Here is a 15,524-nt window from a genome sequence, read left to right on the forward strand (position 1 = left end):
GGACTGTGAAAATGGCAAGAGAAACAGGGGAATTAGAGCAACACCCACCTCACTCAAGAAGTGGCTGTGGGATCAAGAGTCTGAACTGGACCTGAACATATTCAAAACACCAGGATTTTTCCAGCCCAGACCCTAATCCCTGGTACTGCCTGGAATAGACTTGGCTTCTGGGGGTGTGCTGCCCCCTAGGCCCCTTGGGTCTCTTTCGCTGGACTTTCACATCCTGGTGTAGTGCCACTTCGTCTTGAAAGGTAGGGGGCTTCCACTTCCTTTCTGTAAGCAAGGAAGATTGGGTACAAGGGAGGTAAAAGGACAAGAGGGGGAATCTGTGAGCAGGGGGAATCTCGGACAACTTAAAAGAGAAGGGATACAAAAGGCTAAAAATTTTAAAACTGTGAATAATATATAAAGTTTTATAATGAAGGCCTACCTTCATTGCCATTTGGCATTTAAATTCTTCAAGAACAGAGAGTCTATTTTAGGGATTGGACTTTTCGACAAATTCTGAATTCCTAAAGCTGCTCTTAGCTGAAAAAAAAGTTTGGTACCACTGATTTTGAAGGTCCTCTTTCTAGGCAATGAATATTATAAAAAACAGGTGACACTACTTTCCACATTTTCTATCCCAAATATCAGAAGGTCTAAGCAACCTGCCCATACAGTAGCAGCCCCTTTACTCTAGAATAATGAGAAGTACATAGGAAGAGGCCTTCAAGGAAAATCAGCAGGAGAGAACTCCTCCTTATCCTCCATTCATCAGATAATCATTAACTCTACAGAAGCAGGTAGTGACACCTACTTGTCTTCCTTACCCATCAAAACAAATGAAAATAATCACTATCTTGAAAATTTAGTCCTATTAATTATTTACTCAGAAATACCAACCCCCTCCCAAATTCTTTTCCTCCCCCTTCTAATTCTTTTTTGACTCCAGCTTCTACAGGGGAAAGGGAACGGTCTAATGTCATTTATAATGGGCTAGGCTTGGGTATAGAAAATACTACATATTTACTATTAGATGCCCATAAGAAATTTGTCTTGATACAAACTGGTAATGTACCTACTACCTAGGAAGCAGCACTTACTCTGATCCAGCAGCCATATCTGAGTAGGATGTATCTGGTGTGGTGACTCCCAGAGGGATTGCAATGCTCATGACGTCCAACACAGCAGAGAGTGGAAATCACGGGGTCCAATTATTGGAGACTGGCCACTCTGAGAGTGGGGGTGAGCTGCAGAGCCTCAACCAACATGTTATGGACATGAGGAATCCTAGCACAGAAAATGAAAATATCTAGTAACCAGATAGGTCTTTAAATTTATTGCAAACGCTAATGAATATTTTTCTATTTTTTTGAACGAAGTTTTTAAGGGATAGATATAAAATACAAGGAATCAGCATTGTCCCTGTTTACTATGCTCTGCATTAATGTTCCACAAAGTGAGGTAACAAAAATCATGCTCTCTTTTCATTTCCATTTTTTTTCTTTTCAGATAAAGGAAAAAGTTAGATAGTCTGCTCATCAATGAGCACATTTCTCCCATTCCACAACTGCTTATCAAACAAGATGTTCTAGGACCTAACTAATGAGTTTTAAGTCAGATAATGGTCAAAAGAATTATCACAGTTTAATGTTATTCCTTCCAAATTAAATAGGATGATAAGTGATCAATTTATGTATATTTGACTGAAAATAGCTGCTTTTTATTGCCTTCTTTTGACATAGAATACCCTTTTACACTTTTAAACTCTTTTTAATAACTATAATTTGGGGAGAAGACGTAATGATTAACTATATTTGTAAGGTGATACCCACCACTATGTATGAATAAAAGCATAAAACACAAAGTGTACAATTTCATGATAAAAATGAGAAAACACTGCATGGAAAAGCAGTGAGGATACCTTGAGTTGGTGACCACAGCCAGTGGAATTTGGGAACAGAAAGACAAACTCAGTAACATAAACAAACAAAATTAGATTAAGAGACTTGGAAGTGTGGTGCAAAGGGAAAAACTGTACTCTGATTTTTACATTAGTGATTTTACAACTTTGTTAAAAAAAAAATCATTAAAAGAATGTAACAAGAAGTAATTTATGTGGGAGGAAAGAAACTCAATTTGACTGTTAAGGTTCAGGTTAACAAAGGTTTTCAAAAAAAGAAAAAAATATATAGTAAGAAGTCATGATTGATATGCTGATTCATGATAAGACAAATAACACAGTAGTAAATGATTATTTACACTAAAAAATTAAATCAAATGAAAAGTAATAGCATATTAATTGAGTCAATCCAGGAGATTAATACAAATTTTAAAATGATTAAGATGATCTGAGATGCTTGACTCTTATTTTGAAATATGAAGCAAATTAATGTGGAAAAGAAAACCAACTGTGGACAGTGAATCAGGCCAAGACTTTTAAGAACACATAAAAATAATATTCTTCTTTTATATCATTATTTTAAAGTGCTAGAACAGCTGTAAACTAAGTAGTCCTCCCTGGCATCTACACTTGAAAGAGCTGTATCTCACCAATGGATCTGCTGCTAAGTCGCTTCAGTCGTGTCCGACTCTGTGCGACCCCACAGACGGCAGCCTGCCAGGATCCCCCGTTCCTGGGGTTCTCCAGGCAAGAACACTGGAGTGGGTTGCCATTTCCTTCTCCAATGTATGAAAGGAAAAGTGAAAGTGAAGTCGCTCGGTCGTGTCCGACTCTGTGCAACCCCATGGACTGCAGCCTACCAGGCTCCTCCGTCCATGGGATTTTCCAGGCTAGAGTACTGGAGTGGGATGCCATTGCCTTCTCCAGGACTCTGCAAAATCTGGGTGTGGCAATACACTTGCTCCTACTCAACTTGGGGTGATGTATTCAACTTGAGACTGAAATGAAAAAGGAAGATCTTCCTATCTATTGTCCTTACAGCTTGTAAAAAAAAAAAAAAAAAGTGACTAGCATAACTTTCTGCTTTGGGGCCCATCCTACACATAAATGTTTCTTTTCCCTAACAATATATTCAAACAGAGTAGATCTGTATACCCTCTGAGCCTCTGGGAAACTGAAATAAAATCTACAAAAAATAGAAGAGAGAATACTTATCAAGTAAGTCCAAAAGGGCATTTTTGAACTTTGGGAGCTGTTGGTTACAACTCTTTCTTTATTTGATATCACTGTATAATTCTCGAATTAAAAACAAAAAATCCAAAGGCTACTTAATAACCAGAACACAATCTAATAATAATACTACTCTTGACCAATACTGGAATCCGAATCACGTGTTATACTTCAGTAAAGAACCCAACCCCCAATTACTCAACACCACTAAAAAATCCTGTCATAGCCATTACTGTTATATAACCATTAAAAAAATGCAGGTGTCTAGATAAAAGAAAACTTTTTTGTAATTTTACATGACCATTTCCACTCTTCTGATGAAGGCATTTTAGATTAGCATGGTTATCTTGCTTCAAGTAATACTTTTATAATATTGGGCCTTTTTAATAATAATAAAAAAGATGGCAAAACCTAACTTCTCATATAACCCTGAGCCTAGTTCCTCTTCTACATAACATGTAAAATGTAGCTATTAAAATGTTCACTGAAGAACTTGTAACATTATCTATATGCAATATGTAATTATAATTACTCTAGTTTTATAACATAAGACAACAGGTTCCTACTACAGTTTACAAAGTTTAGTAGTTATAGCAGTTACTAACTTATCATACAGTTTGGAGATATGTCCTAGAAAGAGTGATAAGAATTAACATCTCTTTGTAGAACAGTTTCAAGATTTCTTTTACTTGTTAATTTGTCTCTATTCCTACCAAAATATAAACTCAATTAGGACAAGGATTTCTGTGTTTTATCCTCTGCTATAGATCCAAAGTCTAGAACAAGTATTTGAGAATATTTCCTGGCACAGAGATTTTTGAGAATATTTGCTGAATAAATTATGATCACTATTATATCAAAATTAAAGTTTTAGTATTCATTAAAGTGCAAAAGTTAAAACAAAAGAATTTACTTGGCTCAGTCACCTTTTTATAGACCTCTGAATATGAAGTCCCCCAAAATTATCTGCCAGAAGCTGTGAAGACCTAGAAAAAGTTAAGAAACAAATTAGTATAGATAGAAATAACAAAGATGGACACACAGCATGGAATTCTAGAGAAATAATATTTTAATGGCAATTTTGTTTCATTTCTGTATTCTGCCTTGTTTACCATACTATGTTCCATTTAGTGGTTTATCTTTGTCCTTTAACCTTGTTACATTATTTTCCTGTAAACCCAGAACCTAAATAAAAGGTAGAAATGGCAATTGTCTTTGAGTTAAGTGGTAAGTACTGTCTCTGGGTGATCCTTTTCTTTCCATCCAATTAGAATTCTCTTCCATTTCCCAAAGGATTCGTTTTCTCTCTCTGAGAAGATGCTTCTTTCCTGACCCATTCCTAAACTCACAGGCTTTTCTTTAATCAAGTTCATGTGATTCTCCAGTCAAACAGGGATTCACCATCATCTATTAAAGCTCATATTACTCTTTTCCTCCCCAACACATCTCTCCATCCTCTTATCCTACTACAGAAAGACTGATAAGAGTCAATTTCTCAACTACACAATGGAAGAAATGTAGAAAATAGAGCTTTAATTTGCTTTCTACACTCTGAAAAGGAAAACAGGTGATGACCCAGGATTTTGGGGAGGGGGACAAAGTCAATTTAACAGTAGCCTGAAAAGGGTATCAATATCTGAAGTGTTAATATATCATATATGTGAAAATAGTTGTTTGAGGGATTCCAGTACCAAGCAGTAAATGTTCTTTATGCTGGTATCTTATGGATTTCTAACTTTATTAAAAACTGGAAAATAAACTATTCTTTAGAAACCATTTTAAAAGACCATACTCAGAACTATACAAATGAAAGGCCTGAGGGTGAACTGAAGTGAAGTGAAGTAGCTCAGTCGTGTCTGACTCTTCGCGACCCCATGGACTGTAGCCTGCCACGCTCCTCCATCCATGGGATTCTCCAGCCAAGAGTACTGGAGTGGGTTGCTGTTTCCTTCTCCAGAGGATCTTCCTGACCCAGGGATCGAACCCAGGCCTCCTGCATTGTAGGCAGATGCTTTACCGTCTGAGCCACCAGGGAAGTCATAAAAATGAAAAGCATGAGGGTAACAGTAAACAAAAGGAAGAAATTACATCAAGGAAGAAATACACTCCTTTAGCAACAACAAATGCTCTGGAATTTCAATTTAACTACAATCAGAACACTCCTCCAGAACCCCTAGGAATAGTATTAAATTCTTAGACTCAAAAACACAACCAGCTTGTCTCCCAGTCCTGAGTACTCTTTGAGAAATCACCATTTATTGATACATACAGTTTCTAAGGAAAAGGCTGTTAAGAACATGCCAGAAATGGTTTATAATTACTCCTATCTTTTTAATTGGGTTCAGAAATGGTCAATAGTCTCTGTATTTGTCATTCTGACAGTCTCTTCTCTACATGACTTGCTGAAAGCACAAGACCCGTGTGATCTGTCAGGTCACTCTCAGAGAAGACAGACAATAAATGTTTTAAGAACAACTCCAACAGAGATTTCAGAAAAAGAAATTGCATCAGCCAGGTGAGCCGGAAGCAGCTGGGAGACAAGAGTCCAATAAACAGCCAATCCGATGAAAGAAATTCAGAACAAATCTGCTTCAGTAATCCTGTGAAGAGGACTGGCAGGAAGAGGAGTGCCGCTTCAGAAAAAGAACAGGCCTCATATGCTTCAGACAGTCTTTGTACTGTGGCTGTGGACCTTGGCCATTCTCCCAGAAATGATGCAATCCTGATGAACAAGATCTGCTGCCAGAGAAACAATTGTTAACAGCCTATGCAGACAGAAACTTAGCCAAGAAGCAGTCTCTGATCAGCTCTCTCCACAAACCACCAGACAAGTCAAATTTCTTCCTAAATTTTGGTCTCTGACAGAGCATGTAAGTGAATATATATTCAGACATATACAACCATGCCATTTTCTCATGGTGTCCCTTTTTAGTTCCTCTGGCTTTATAATATCTATGCTCTATCATTCAATGTGAAATAAAACATTGAGATTGCTTTTATTTTATGAATTCTCATGTTATCAGCAAGGTACTTACTTACATTGAAATTTTACACCTTTTTCCTTCATCCTCATAAATATATGTTCTGAGCTATAGTGGCTTTCCTAAGTTTTAAAATCACTTTGAAATCTAGGGCAAAATTATGAGATTTCAGAGTAAAGATAAATTATGCACAATTTATCTTATTTATTAAGGGCCAGAAAGGTATATTTTATGGGTATTTTTGAAATTATGTTAAACTCAGTATGTTAAAAGTAGGCACGTATTACAGAAAAAGAGATAATCTCTTCCCGCTTAGGCTGACATAAAAGGTAGGCTGAGTTACAGTTTGCAAGGCCCACTTTTCTCAAGGGCAGTGATATTAATCTTTTAAGAGAGGGTAATGATTATTTTCATCCTATTAGCCACAACTTACTATTCTAGAATCAACTTAAATACTCCCTAGATTCTTCACCTCCTAGGTCTGGTTTCTTTTTCAGAGCTTTGGCTATCAGGCTGCTAACACAATACTGTTACTATGAAATTATTAGGATCCTCCTTCACCGGAATACTAAATAAAAGGCTGTATACAAGACAACTCTATTCTCTAAACTCTTTAAGTAGCCAGAAGCCACAATTAACCAAATTTTTTCTTTCTGAAAGCAATAACCTTTAAAAGGGGGTTCACTAAAAACACAAGCTTCTAAAATGCATTCTGAAACCAATGTGTTCAGTCAAATCTACTATCCTAATATTTAAACTATTACATAATATTAAATTAAAAATCAACGGATTAACAGAATAACTCTAAAGCAGTAAAAGACTTTTAACAGGCCAATAAACCCAACTCAATTAAGAAGAAAACATGTCAGAGAAATCTTCAATAAGGGTTAGTTAAAAGGAAATAACCATTAATTTTAAGATTTAATTTCTGAATCTGATTATTCAAAATTTTGTTATACATATAAGCTGAATTTATTCTTAAATACTCTTTATTTAAATTTCTTACTTTTGAATGACTAAACAGTAAAAAGAGAAGATGGGGAAAGTATCTGAGAAGACTTTCTGGTGATTTATTACCTTCAACTTAATTTTTAAATCACAGAATAGTTAAGAATGCAATAAATAGACAACTTGTTGTATATAAATGACCAACTTGTTTGAGAACTAATGTGGCAGCTACACTATATGCTTATCTTCCATTTCCAATCCAAACTGAGATATTGAGGAAAAACACTGCCGTTTTACAGCAACATAAAAGCTTTTTATCTTGGGACAAGAAAAATTATGAAAAAATAGTATATTAGGAGTTAGGAAATTTGAGTTCTAACCCACAACTTATTTAATCTGGTGATCTCATAAAAATAACATTTTATAGATGAACCTTAAATTCCTCTAAAATCTTCACTGGGTTTCCTCACGCTCTAAATTTCTGTGAATCCTGGCACTAACAATTAATGCAATGTCTTGAAAGTTCGTCTTCTCATTGTACAACAGAAAGAATACCTATTCTGCTGACTCAAAGGTGCACACGGATTGGTGCTTGTAGCAATCAAGAATTTAAATGGCTGTAACTTTTAAACATATGTAAACAGAGAGGAGCTGCTATTAATAACCTGATGATGGCTAAAAATTATTTTCACTCATTTCCAACAATGTGTATTTCAACTTTCCTACAGTAAAAATGTGAGCAAAGGATATGTGGGAAAAATGCAAAAAAAAAAAAAAATCTAGGAGAGATAAGAAACAACATTAGAATAAATAAATAAGAATTACTGGAAAATAAGACACCAACTCTAAGAGAGAGAGCTCAGAGTTCTGGGGGAAAGTTCACATACTTGGGGTAGTGTAAGTATAAGTTAGGCTTACAATCTGAAGCAAGTTAATACAGGCAAAGGATCTAGAAGTGCAGGGCTGAAGAGAAGAAAAGACAGACGTGTTTTGATAAACTAGAGAGACTAACAAAAGATCATGATTTAGTAATGTAGAGCCAAGATAAAGTTTTCCTTTTCTCCCACCCCTTCTCCTTCAACACTTGTTTATCCCCTGGCTCCTTTACCTAAATTTATACTCCCTCTAGGGGCAACTGGGCTTGGCACAATAAACTGATGTCTATAAAAGCTCTAAATTTACTAGAATAGGAGGTAATTAAAACCCAGTAAAAAACAAAAAACAAAAACCCTATTTCAGTCCATAGTAAAAATTTCTTTCCCCATGAAGAACTTCATTAAAGATAATACTGTAGAGACAAAGACATACTTCACTGTACTTGGGAGGGAGACAGGATAAGAGCACATGGCTGTGAATAATGGAACTACTGCGATCTTAAATTATTTTTAGATTATATTAAGGAAAAAAGTATTTTATTTATAACCCATGTAACAATGGTAAACAGATATTCACTGTGAAACTAACCAAGGATGCAGACTCTTTCTGTCCTTAGAAATAATCAATTCGGAAAATTTTAGTTTTTTAAGTATCAAGTAAAGATGACGCCCTCAGTGAACTATGATTTATCTCTTTAAAGAGCTATATTCAAAAGACTTCCTAAAGGTTTTGTTCTACTCTGTAGCCTCTGATCATGCTTTAGAGCCATTTCTCCACTAGATTGGAAAAGAACCTCTCCTGTTTGCCTCCTCCTCTCAATCATACCTTTTCATTTCCAAACCTTGAAATGGGAATAATGTCTATTTCCTCCAGACAAAGTAGGTTATGGACATTTATAAGGCATTAATTGTATACTTTCATTAGTTTAGGCAAAATTTCTCTACTTGATAAAAAATTCAGAGTCTTAAGTTTAGAGTCTAATTCATTATTCTAAGTAAGCGAAGAAACAGAGCTTTAAAAATATTAACTTAAAAGAAGCCACATACCCAGTAGTGGAGTAAAGAAAGAAAATTAGATACCAACATCAGAATAAAAAAAAAATTTTTTTTTTTCTGGAGGCTGCTGAGCGGCTTGTGGGATTTTAGTTCCCCAACAAGAAAATGAACCCAGGCCCTCTGCAGTGAGAGCATGGAGTCCAAATCACTGGATTGCCAGGGAATTTCCTAAAAGAAATTAAAAATAAATAAATAAATAAATAAGCACCAGTTGTTACTGGTTCTACGTTGGACAAACAAGTTCAGATCAACATTCCTGGTTCTCGGGAGTTATATTATCTAGATCTGTCAGGGTTTTCTTCATCCATTCATTCAATAACCATGAAGTAACTACTCATATAATTATACTATGTATAAAAACGATGTTAAGAGCTATTTACAAATGTTGCTCTTATCCAACTAGAAAAGGGCAGGTACTCAGTAAAAACTCTTTTGGTTTGCCTGTGTGCCAAGTATTTCATTTTCACAACCATGAAGTGAATAGAAAATCCTAAAGTGTGCCTCTACAATTTATGAGTCATCTTGAAGTGAAACCACCACCCTACCCCCAAAGAAAGAAAACCCAAGCCACTCCATAGTTTAGCAGTGACATGGAGGAGCACAGAAACAGATTCTTCTGTAATAAATCTTTTAAACTGTTTAGACAAAACTTATCATTGACTGGTCTCATGAAAAATTCTATTAAGAATGAAGAAGAATGATGAACAATGGGCAACAAGAACCTTCAAAACACAAACAGAACCTGACCATACATGTCCTGTGATTATTTGGCTGACGAGGTGCCAAAGTATATAGCAGTAAAGGAATTTAAAGCTTAGTAATTCTGATATGCACAACAGGGATCTCTCCTGACCAACAGCTGTATCTTTATTAACTTATAAATAAAAGTATAAATATCACAACAACATTAATTTTAAGTGTTTTATTTTATATAAACTTACAAAATATATTATAAAAATATACAAACATTACAAAAGCATAAAAAGTAGAAGTTAAATTCTCACACAAGTCTAGTTCCCAAAGATGAAAGTGATAACCCTATTCTTCTTTAATCTACCTGGCTCATTTAGTTTTGGACATTTATATGCCTAAGTACAGATTTATTTCTCTTAAATGACAACACTGTATTCTATTCTGTGGATGTACTGTAATTCAAATCAGTCCTCTGCAGGTGGATGTCTAGATTGTTGCTAATTTTCCACAATATACACAATGCTGCACTGAATGCATGTACATATGCCTTTCTTTATACACGTGTATAAACATTTCCTTTGGACACATTCTTAGAAGTGGAACTACTAGAAGGGCACAAGCATATTTACTAGTGATGCTGAACCATGCTCCACAAAATTAAAGCCATTTTACACTCCCATAAACACAGTGGGAAAGCTATATTTTCTCATAAGCTTCAAAATAATTTCAATTCTAAGGGTCTTCATACGGTCTCTTCTTTAGAAGAGACTCTCTACTGCCTAAAAGAAAATCCTAAAATGAAAGTTATCTACGAATTCTCAATAATTCAGTGATTAAGACTATTGATTGAGTGCACTCAGTTCAGTTCAGTTCAGTTCAGTTGCTCAGTCGAGTCCGACTCTGCGACCCCATGGACTGCAGCATGCAAGGCCTCCCTGTTCATTACAAACTCCCAGAGTTTACTCAAACTCATGTCCAATGAGTCGGTGATGTTATCCAACCATCTCATTCTCTGTCGTCCCCTTCTCCTCCAGCCCTCAATCCTTCCCAGCATCAGGGTCTTTTCAAATGAGTCAGCTCTTCTCATCAGGTGGCCAAAGTATTGGAGTTTCAGCTACAGCATCAGTCCTTCCAGTGAATATTCAGGGCTGATTTCCTTTAGGATGGACTGGTTTTATCTCCTTGCTGTCCAAGGGACTCTCTTTTCCAACACCACAGTTCAAAAGCATCAATTCTTCTATGCTCAGCTTTCTTTAGTCCAACTCTACACGACTGCTGGAAAAATCATAGCTTTGACTAGATGGACCTTTGCTGGCAAAGTAATGTCTCTGTTTTTTAATACGTTGTCTAGGTTGGTCATAACTTTGCTTCCAAGGAGCAAGAGTCTTTTAATTTCATGGCTGCAATCACCATCTGCAGTGATTTTGGAGCCCCCAAAAATAAAAGCCATGTTTCCACTCTTTCTCCATTTAATTGCCATGAAGTGATGGGACCGGATGCGATGATCTTAGTTTCCTGAATGTTGAGTTTTAAGCCTGCTTTTTTGCTCTCCTCTTTCACTTTCATCAAGAGGCTCTTTAGTTCTTCACTTTCTGCCGTAAGGGTGGTGTCATCTGCATATCTCAGGTTACTGATATTTTTCCTGGAAATCTTGATTCTAGCTTGTGCTTTATCCAGTCTGGCATTTCTCATGATGTACTCTACATATAAGTTAAATAAGCAGGGTGACAATATACAGCCTTGACGTACTCCTTTCCCGATTTGGAACCAGTCTGTTGTTCCATGTTCAGTTCTAACTGTTGCTTCTTGACCTGCATACAGATTCCTCAGGAAGCAGGTCAGGTGGTCTGGTATTCCCATCTCTTTCAGATTTTCCACAGTTTCTTGTGATCCACACAGTCAAAGGCTTTGGCATAGTCAAAAAGTAGAAGTAGATGTTTTTCTGGAACTCTTGTTACTTTTTCAATGATCCAGCAGATGTTGGCAACTTGATCTCTGGTTCCTCTGCCTTTTCTAAATCCAGCTTGAACCTCTGAAGTTCACAGTTCACATACTGTTGAGTGCACTGGATGACCTCTAAAATTCTTTTATGCTGAGTAGGAGATCTCAGTTACTTTTTCACTAAATTTGGGCTGGGATATTCAAAGTAAAACTTAGATAAGGTACTATTACAGAACCAAAGTACTTTCTTACAGTTGTCTCATGCTGCTGCTGCTAAGTCACCTCAGTCGTGTCCGACTCTGTGTGACCCCATAGACAGCAGCCCACCAGGCTCCGCTGTCCCTGGGATTCTCCAGGCAAGAACACTGGAGCGGGTTGACATTTCCTTCTCCAATGCATGAAAGTGAAAAGTGAAAGTGAAGTCGCCCAGTTGCGTCCGACTCTCCGAGACCCCATGGACTGCAGTCTTCCAGGCTCCTCCGTCCATGGGATTTCCCAGGCAAGAGTACTGGAGTGGGGGTGGTTGTCTCATGAGATAACTTTAATTCATTTAACAGAAGGCAGAACCAAGCTCTAAATTTTTTTCCCCAGTTATCAAAAAACAAATTATGCTAACCATCTAGATAGCATCTGTAGATCTGAGCTCTTCAAACAGGTTATCAAAACTCTGTTGAAGCAGTTCTGCCTCAGTAGTATAAAATATGATACCTTCAGTTTTAATTACCCTTGGAAAGAGAAGAAATTTTGAAACTATAAGAAGCTCATCGATATGGTTTATTATAAGAGTGCCAAAATATTGACTAAATTTATAACAAATTTCTATAAATCATTTGGTATATGTTCGCCTATTACACTAGACATGGTTCAAATCTAAGTTCTGGGCAAATGAGGCAAAACATCCCTCCCTTTCACTGTGCTGGCACTAGCACCTGACTGAGAGCCTAGATGAATAGCTATTCTTTCTCCTTTGAAATATTTCACGAATTGTCTTTTATCCTTTCAGCAACACGATTCAAGGTTGCAATGAACTGCTCTCATGGGCTCTGGGTTCTCAACTCTTCATTTTCCCATAATGCTAATCCTTCTAGGGCCTAATTATGATCATTATCATTCTACTATTAAAACTTAAAATGGCTACCTAATATCTACTGGGTTAGTTCAAACTCCTTTGCCTGAATAAAAGATTGCCTTTGTTAATTAGATATTAACCTGTGTTTTTTCCTTTTCCTTCAAAATTTTGTTCACACTACTTGTCTGATATGGTTTTTTTTTGCACCTTAAAAAAACTTTATTAAGAGAAATTTCAAACAAATATAAAATCACAGAAAACCCTGTACTGAACTGATACAGATCCTACCAAGCTTTAATGAACATCCAACTCACAGTCATCTTATTTTATTTATAACCTTTCCTCTTCTATACTATTATTTTAAAGCAAATCCCAGAAATACAGGTTGTATGTATTACATCTGCTGAGTAAAGTTGTCCCTTGTTTATTTTAAATATAGTGAGAGTGGCTAGCATATGACAACAGGTAGCAGTGATATGGAAAGACCATTTCATTGCAAAAGTGAAAATGGATAAAAAGCTTAATGTAACCCATCAACTGATTTGCTGAGTAATGTTTATACACACATGGCTATGAAAAAATGTCTTTTTTTTTTTTCCCCTTAAAAAAATTACTGGGAATTCCCTGGTGGTCCAGTGGTTATAGGATTCTGCTTCCACTGGAGGGCACACAGGTTCAATCTCTGGTTCGGGAACTTGGATCCCACAAACCATGTGGCCAAAAAAAAAAAAAAAGGATTGAAAGCAATTTTTTAAAAAAGCTTTTGGCGCTTATGATTCATTTTATAAAAACTTTTTTGGCTGCACCACAGGGCATGTGGGATCTCGGTGTCCCCCCCCTACCCAACCCCCGTGACCAAGTCCCCTACAGCAGAAGCCCAGGGAAGTTAAGTTCCTGTATGCAATTATTTTTTGATTTGACTTTGTTGATAATAAGATTTCTTGTGTTCTTGGGAACGCAAGTTTCTCCTTGTAGCAGAGTTAAGGACAAGCAGACACACAAGCCAGTCTGTGACACAGTATTTCTGTAGGTATATGTTATGCACCAATAAGCAAAAATAAGTGAAACCAGAGCATTAAAAAGAGGAGGACTGATTATCCTTCTCTTTATCATCACAGCAGCAATGGCTCATATCTGAGGTGTTAGCCAGCTGTTCTTAATGAGCAGTTTCTTAAGAGTACGAGAACCTTAGAATGATGACAAACTTAGGGTTAAAAAAAAGCTCACCGACTCAATGAAGGCATACTTTACAGTCAAAAAATAACTCACCAATAATGAATAATGGTAAGGGTCACAGTACTAACAATGGTGAGTGTCACAGAAGAGAAACATGTGGGATGTAAATAGCTGATTCCTACATGAACCACAAAGCAGAGATATCTGAAGATCCAGTTAGTAGAAAAGAGGCCCAAATCACTGTCAATGCAAATATATACCATTAAACATTCTATTACCAAACTACCTGCCATAAACTGTATTGATAACAGTAAAGTTAAATAAACAGTGACGTATCCAGTGGTCTTTTGTGTGCGTCTAAGCCAAAAATTAGCCTATATTTACTTATACAGTAGGTTACTGTGTAGAATGAAAGCTCTGGAAAAATAAGTACATTATTTCCCTAGAAGAAGATGAACATCTCTGGACCAACTAGCTAGCAATTTTTTATGAGGCTCAGAAACTTTACATATCTGCAAAACATCAAAAATATTTAACTTATGGACTGTAAAACTATTCTCTGGAAATCTTAATATAAAAAATAATTTAAAACTTTGATACAGGGAGTTCCCTGGTGGTTCAATGGGTAGGACTCCCATGCCTTCACTGTTGAGAGCCTGGGTTCAATTCCTGGCTGGGGAACTAAGATCTTGCAAGTTGTGCAGTGCAGTCAAAATATAAAGAAATAAAAATTAAAACCTTGATAAACTAGTTTCAATAAACACTTCAGCTATACTGGGGCCAAAATTCTCATTCATTAATGAGTGGTGGTGATTTAGACTCTTGTGACCACATGACTGTCGCCTACCAGGCTCCTCTGTCCATGGGATTCTCCAGGCGAGAATACTGGAGTGGGCTGCCATTTCCTTCTCCAGAGGATCTTCCCAAGTCTCCTGCATTGCAGGCATATTCTTTACTGACTGATGGTGGTGGTTCAGTCCTTAAGTCATGGCTGACTCTTCCAGTTCCCTAGTCTGCAGCCTGCCAGGCTCCTCTGTCCATGGGATTTCCCAGGAAAGAAGAGTGGAGTGGGTTGCCATTTCCTTCTCCAGGGGATCTTCTGGACCTGGGGATCGAACTGGGGTCTCCCACATTGCAAGCAGACTCTTTACCACTGAGCCACCAGGAAGGCCCTTCATTAAGGAATACTTAAATTAGCCCCAGGGCACAGTCAAAGCAGTACTTTTAAATGAATACAAAGAGTTTAGTAAATTGCTCCAAATTCTTATGCAAAGTATAATCACAACCATACGCCCTGTTGAAATTTCCGAAGTATTTTACCATCTCTTTCAATCGCCTCTGCTAGTTTTTCGGTCCTATCAGAGTCTGACCCTAAGCAAAGCCTAGAATTCCAGCACTGAATCAAGTTGAGGAGAACATGAACCATCTTAGGTTTTACCTTCCACTTTTCCTTTTTGTTAAAACATCTTCTATTTACAAACTTACTTTTTCCTAAGTAAAATATTTCTAAATATTCAATGCTACTGTTTTTGAATATTCTACATATCCTTTTCTAGTGCTTGATAACCAACATGAAAACTAAGACAAATAATAAGAAGAAATTCTATGCCCCAGACTTTGATAAATCTCTTGTAGACCACCCTTAATAACTTAAAGAGTAGTGGTTCCCA

At 36.7% G+C, this 15,524-nt stretch overlaps 1 protein-coding gene across 12 annotated transcripts in view; it reads right to left on the minus strand.

Moving 5' to 3' along the window:
* Positions 1-15,524, minus strand: part of SETD5 (SET domain containing 5) — an 80,724-nt gene that overhangs the window by 43,066 nt on the left and 22,134 nt on the right. For 6 of the 12 annotated variants that reach the window (XM_044933489.2, XM_044933486.2, XM_044933481.2 and 3 more), the window contains exons 2-4: positions 4,042-4,101; positions 1,086-1,272; positions 49-273 (exon numbers count right to left, since the gene is read on the minus strand). Coding sequence is in view for 4 of the 12 variants with exons in the window: in XM_044933487.2 (XP_044789422.1) it covers positions 1,086-1,156 (71 nt within the window). In the remaining 8 variants the exon portion in view is untranslated. Of the gene's footprint in view, positions 1-48; positions 274-430; positions 529-1,085; positions 1,273-4,041; positions 4,102-15,524 lie in introns of all 12 variants that reach the window. The other 6 variants (XM_044933487.2, XM_044933484.2, XM_044933483.2 and 3 more) reach the window with 2 other exon arrangements.

This window comes from Bubalus bubalis, chromosome 21 (genome assembly GCF_019923935.1).
Source record: "Bubalus bubalis isolate 160015118507 breed Murrah chromosome 21, NDDB_SH_1, whole genome shotgun sequence".
In the NCBI taxonomy this organism is placed as follows: Eukaryota; Metazoa; Chordata; class Mammalia; order Artiodactyla; family Bovidae; genus Bubalus; species Bubalus bubalis.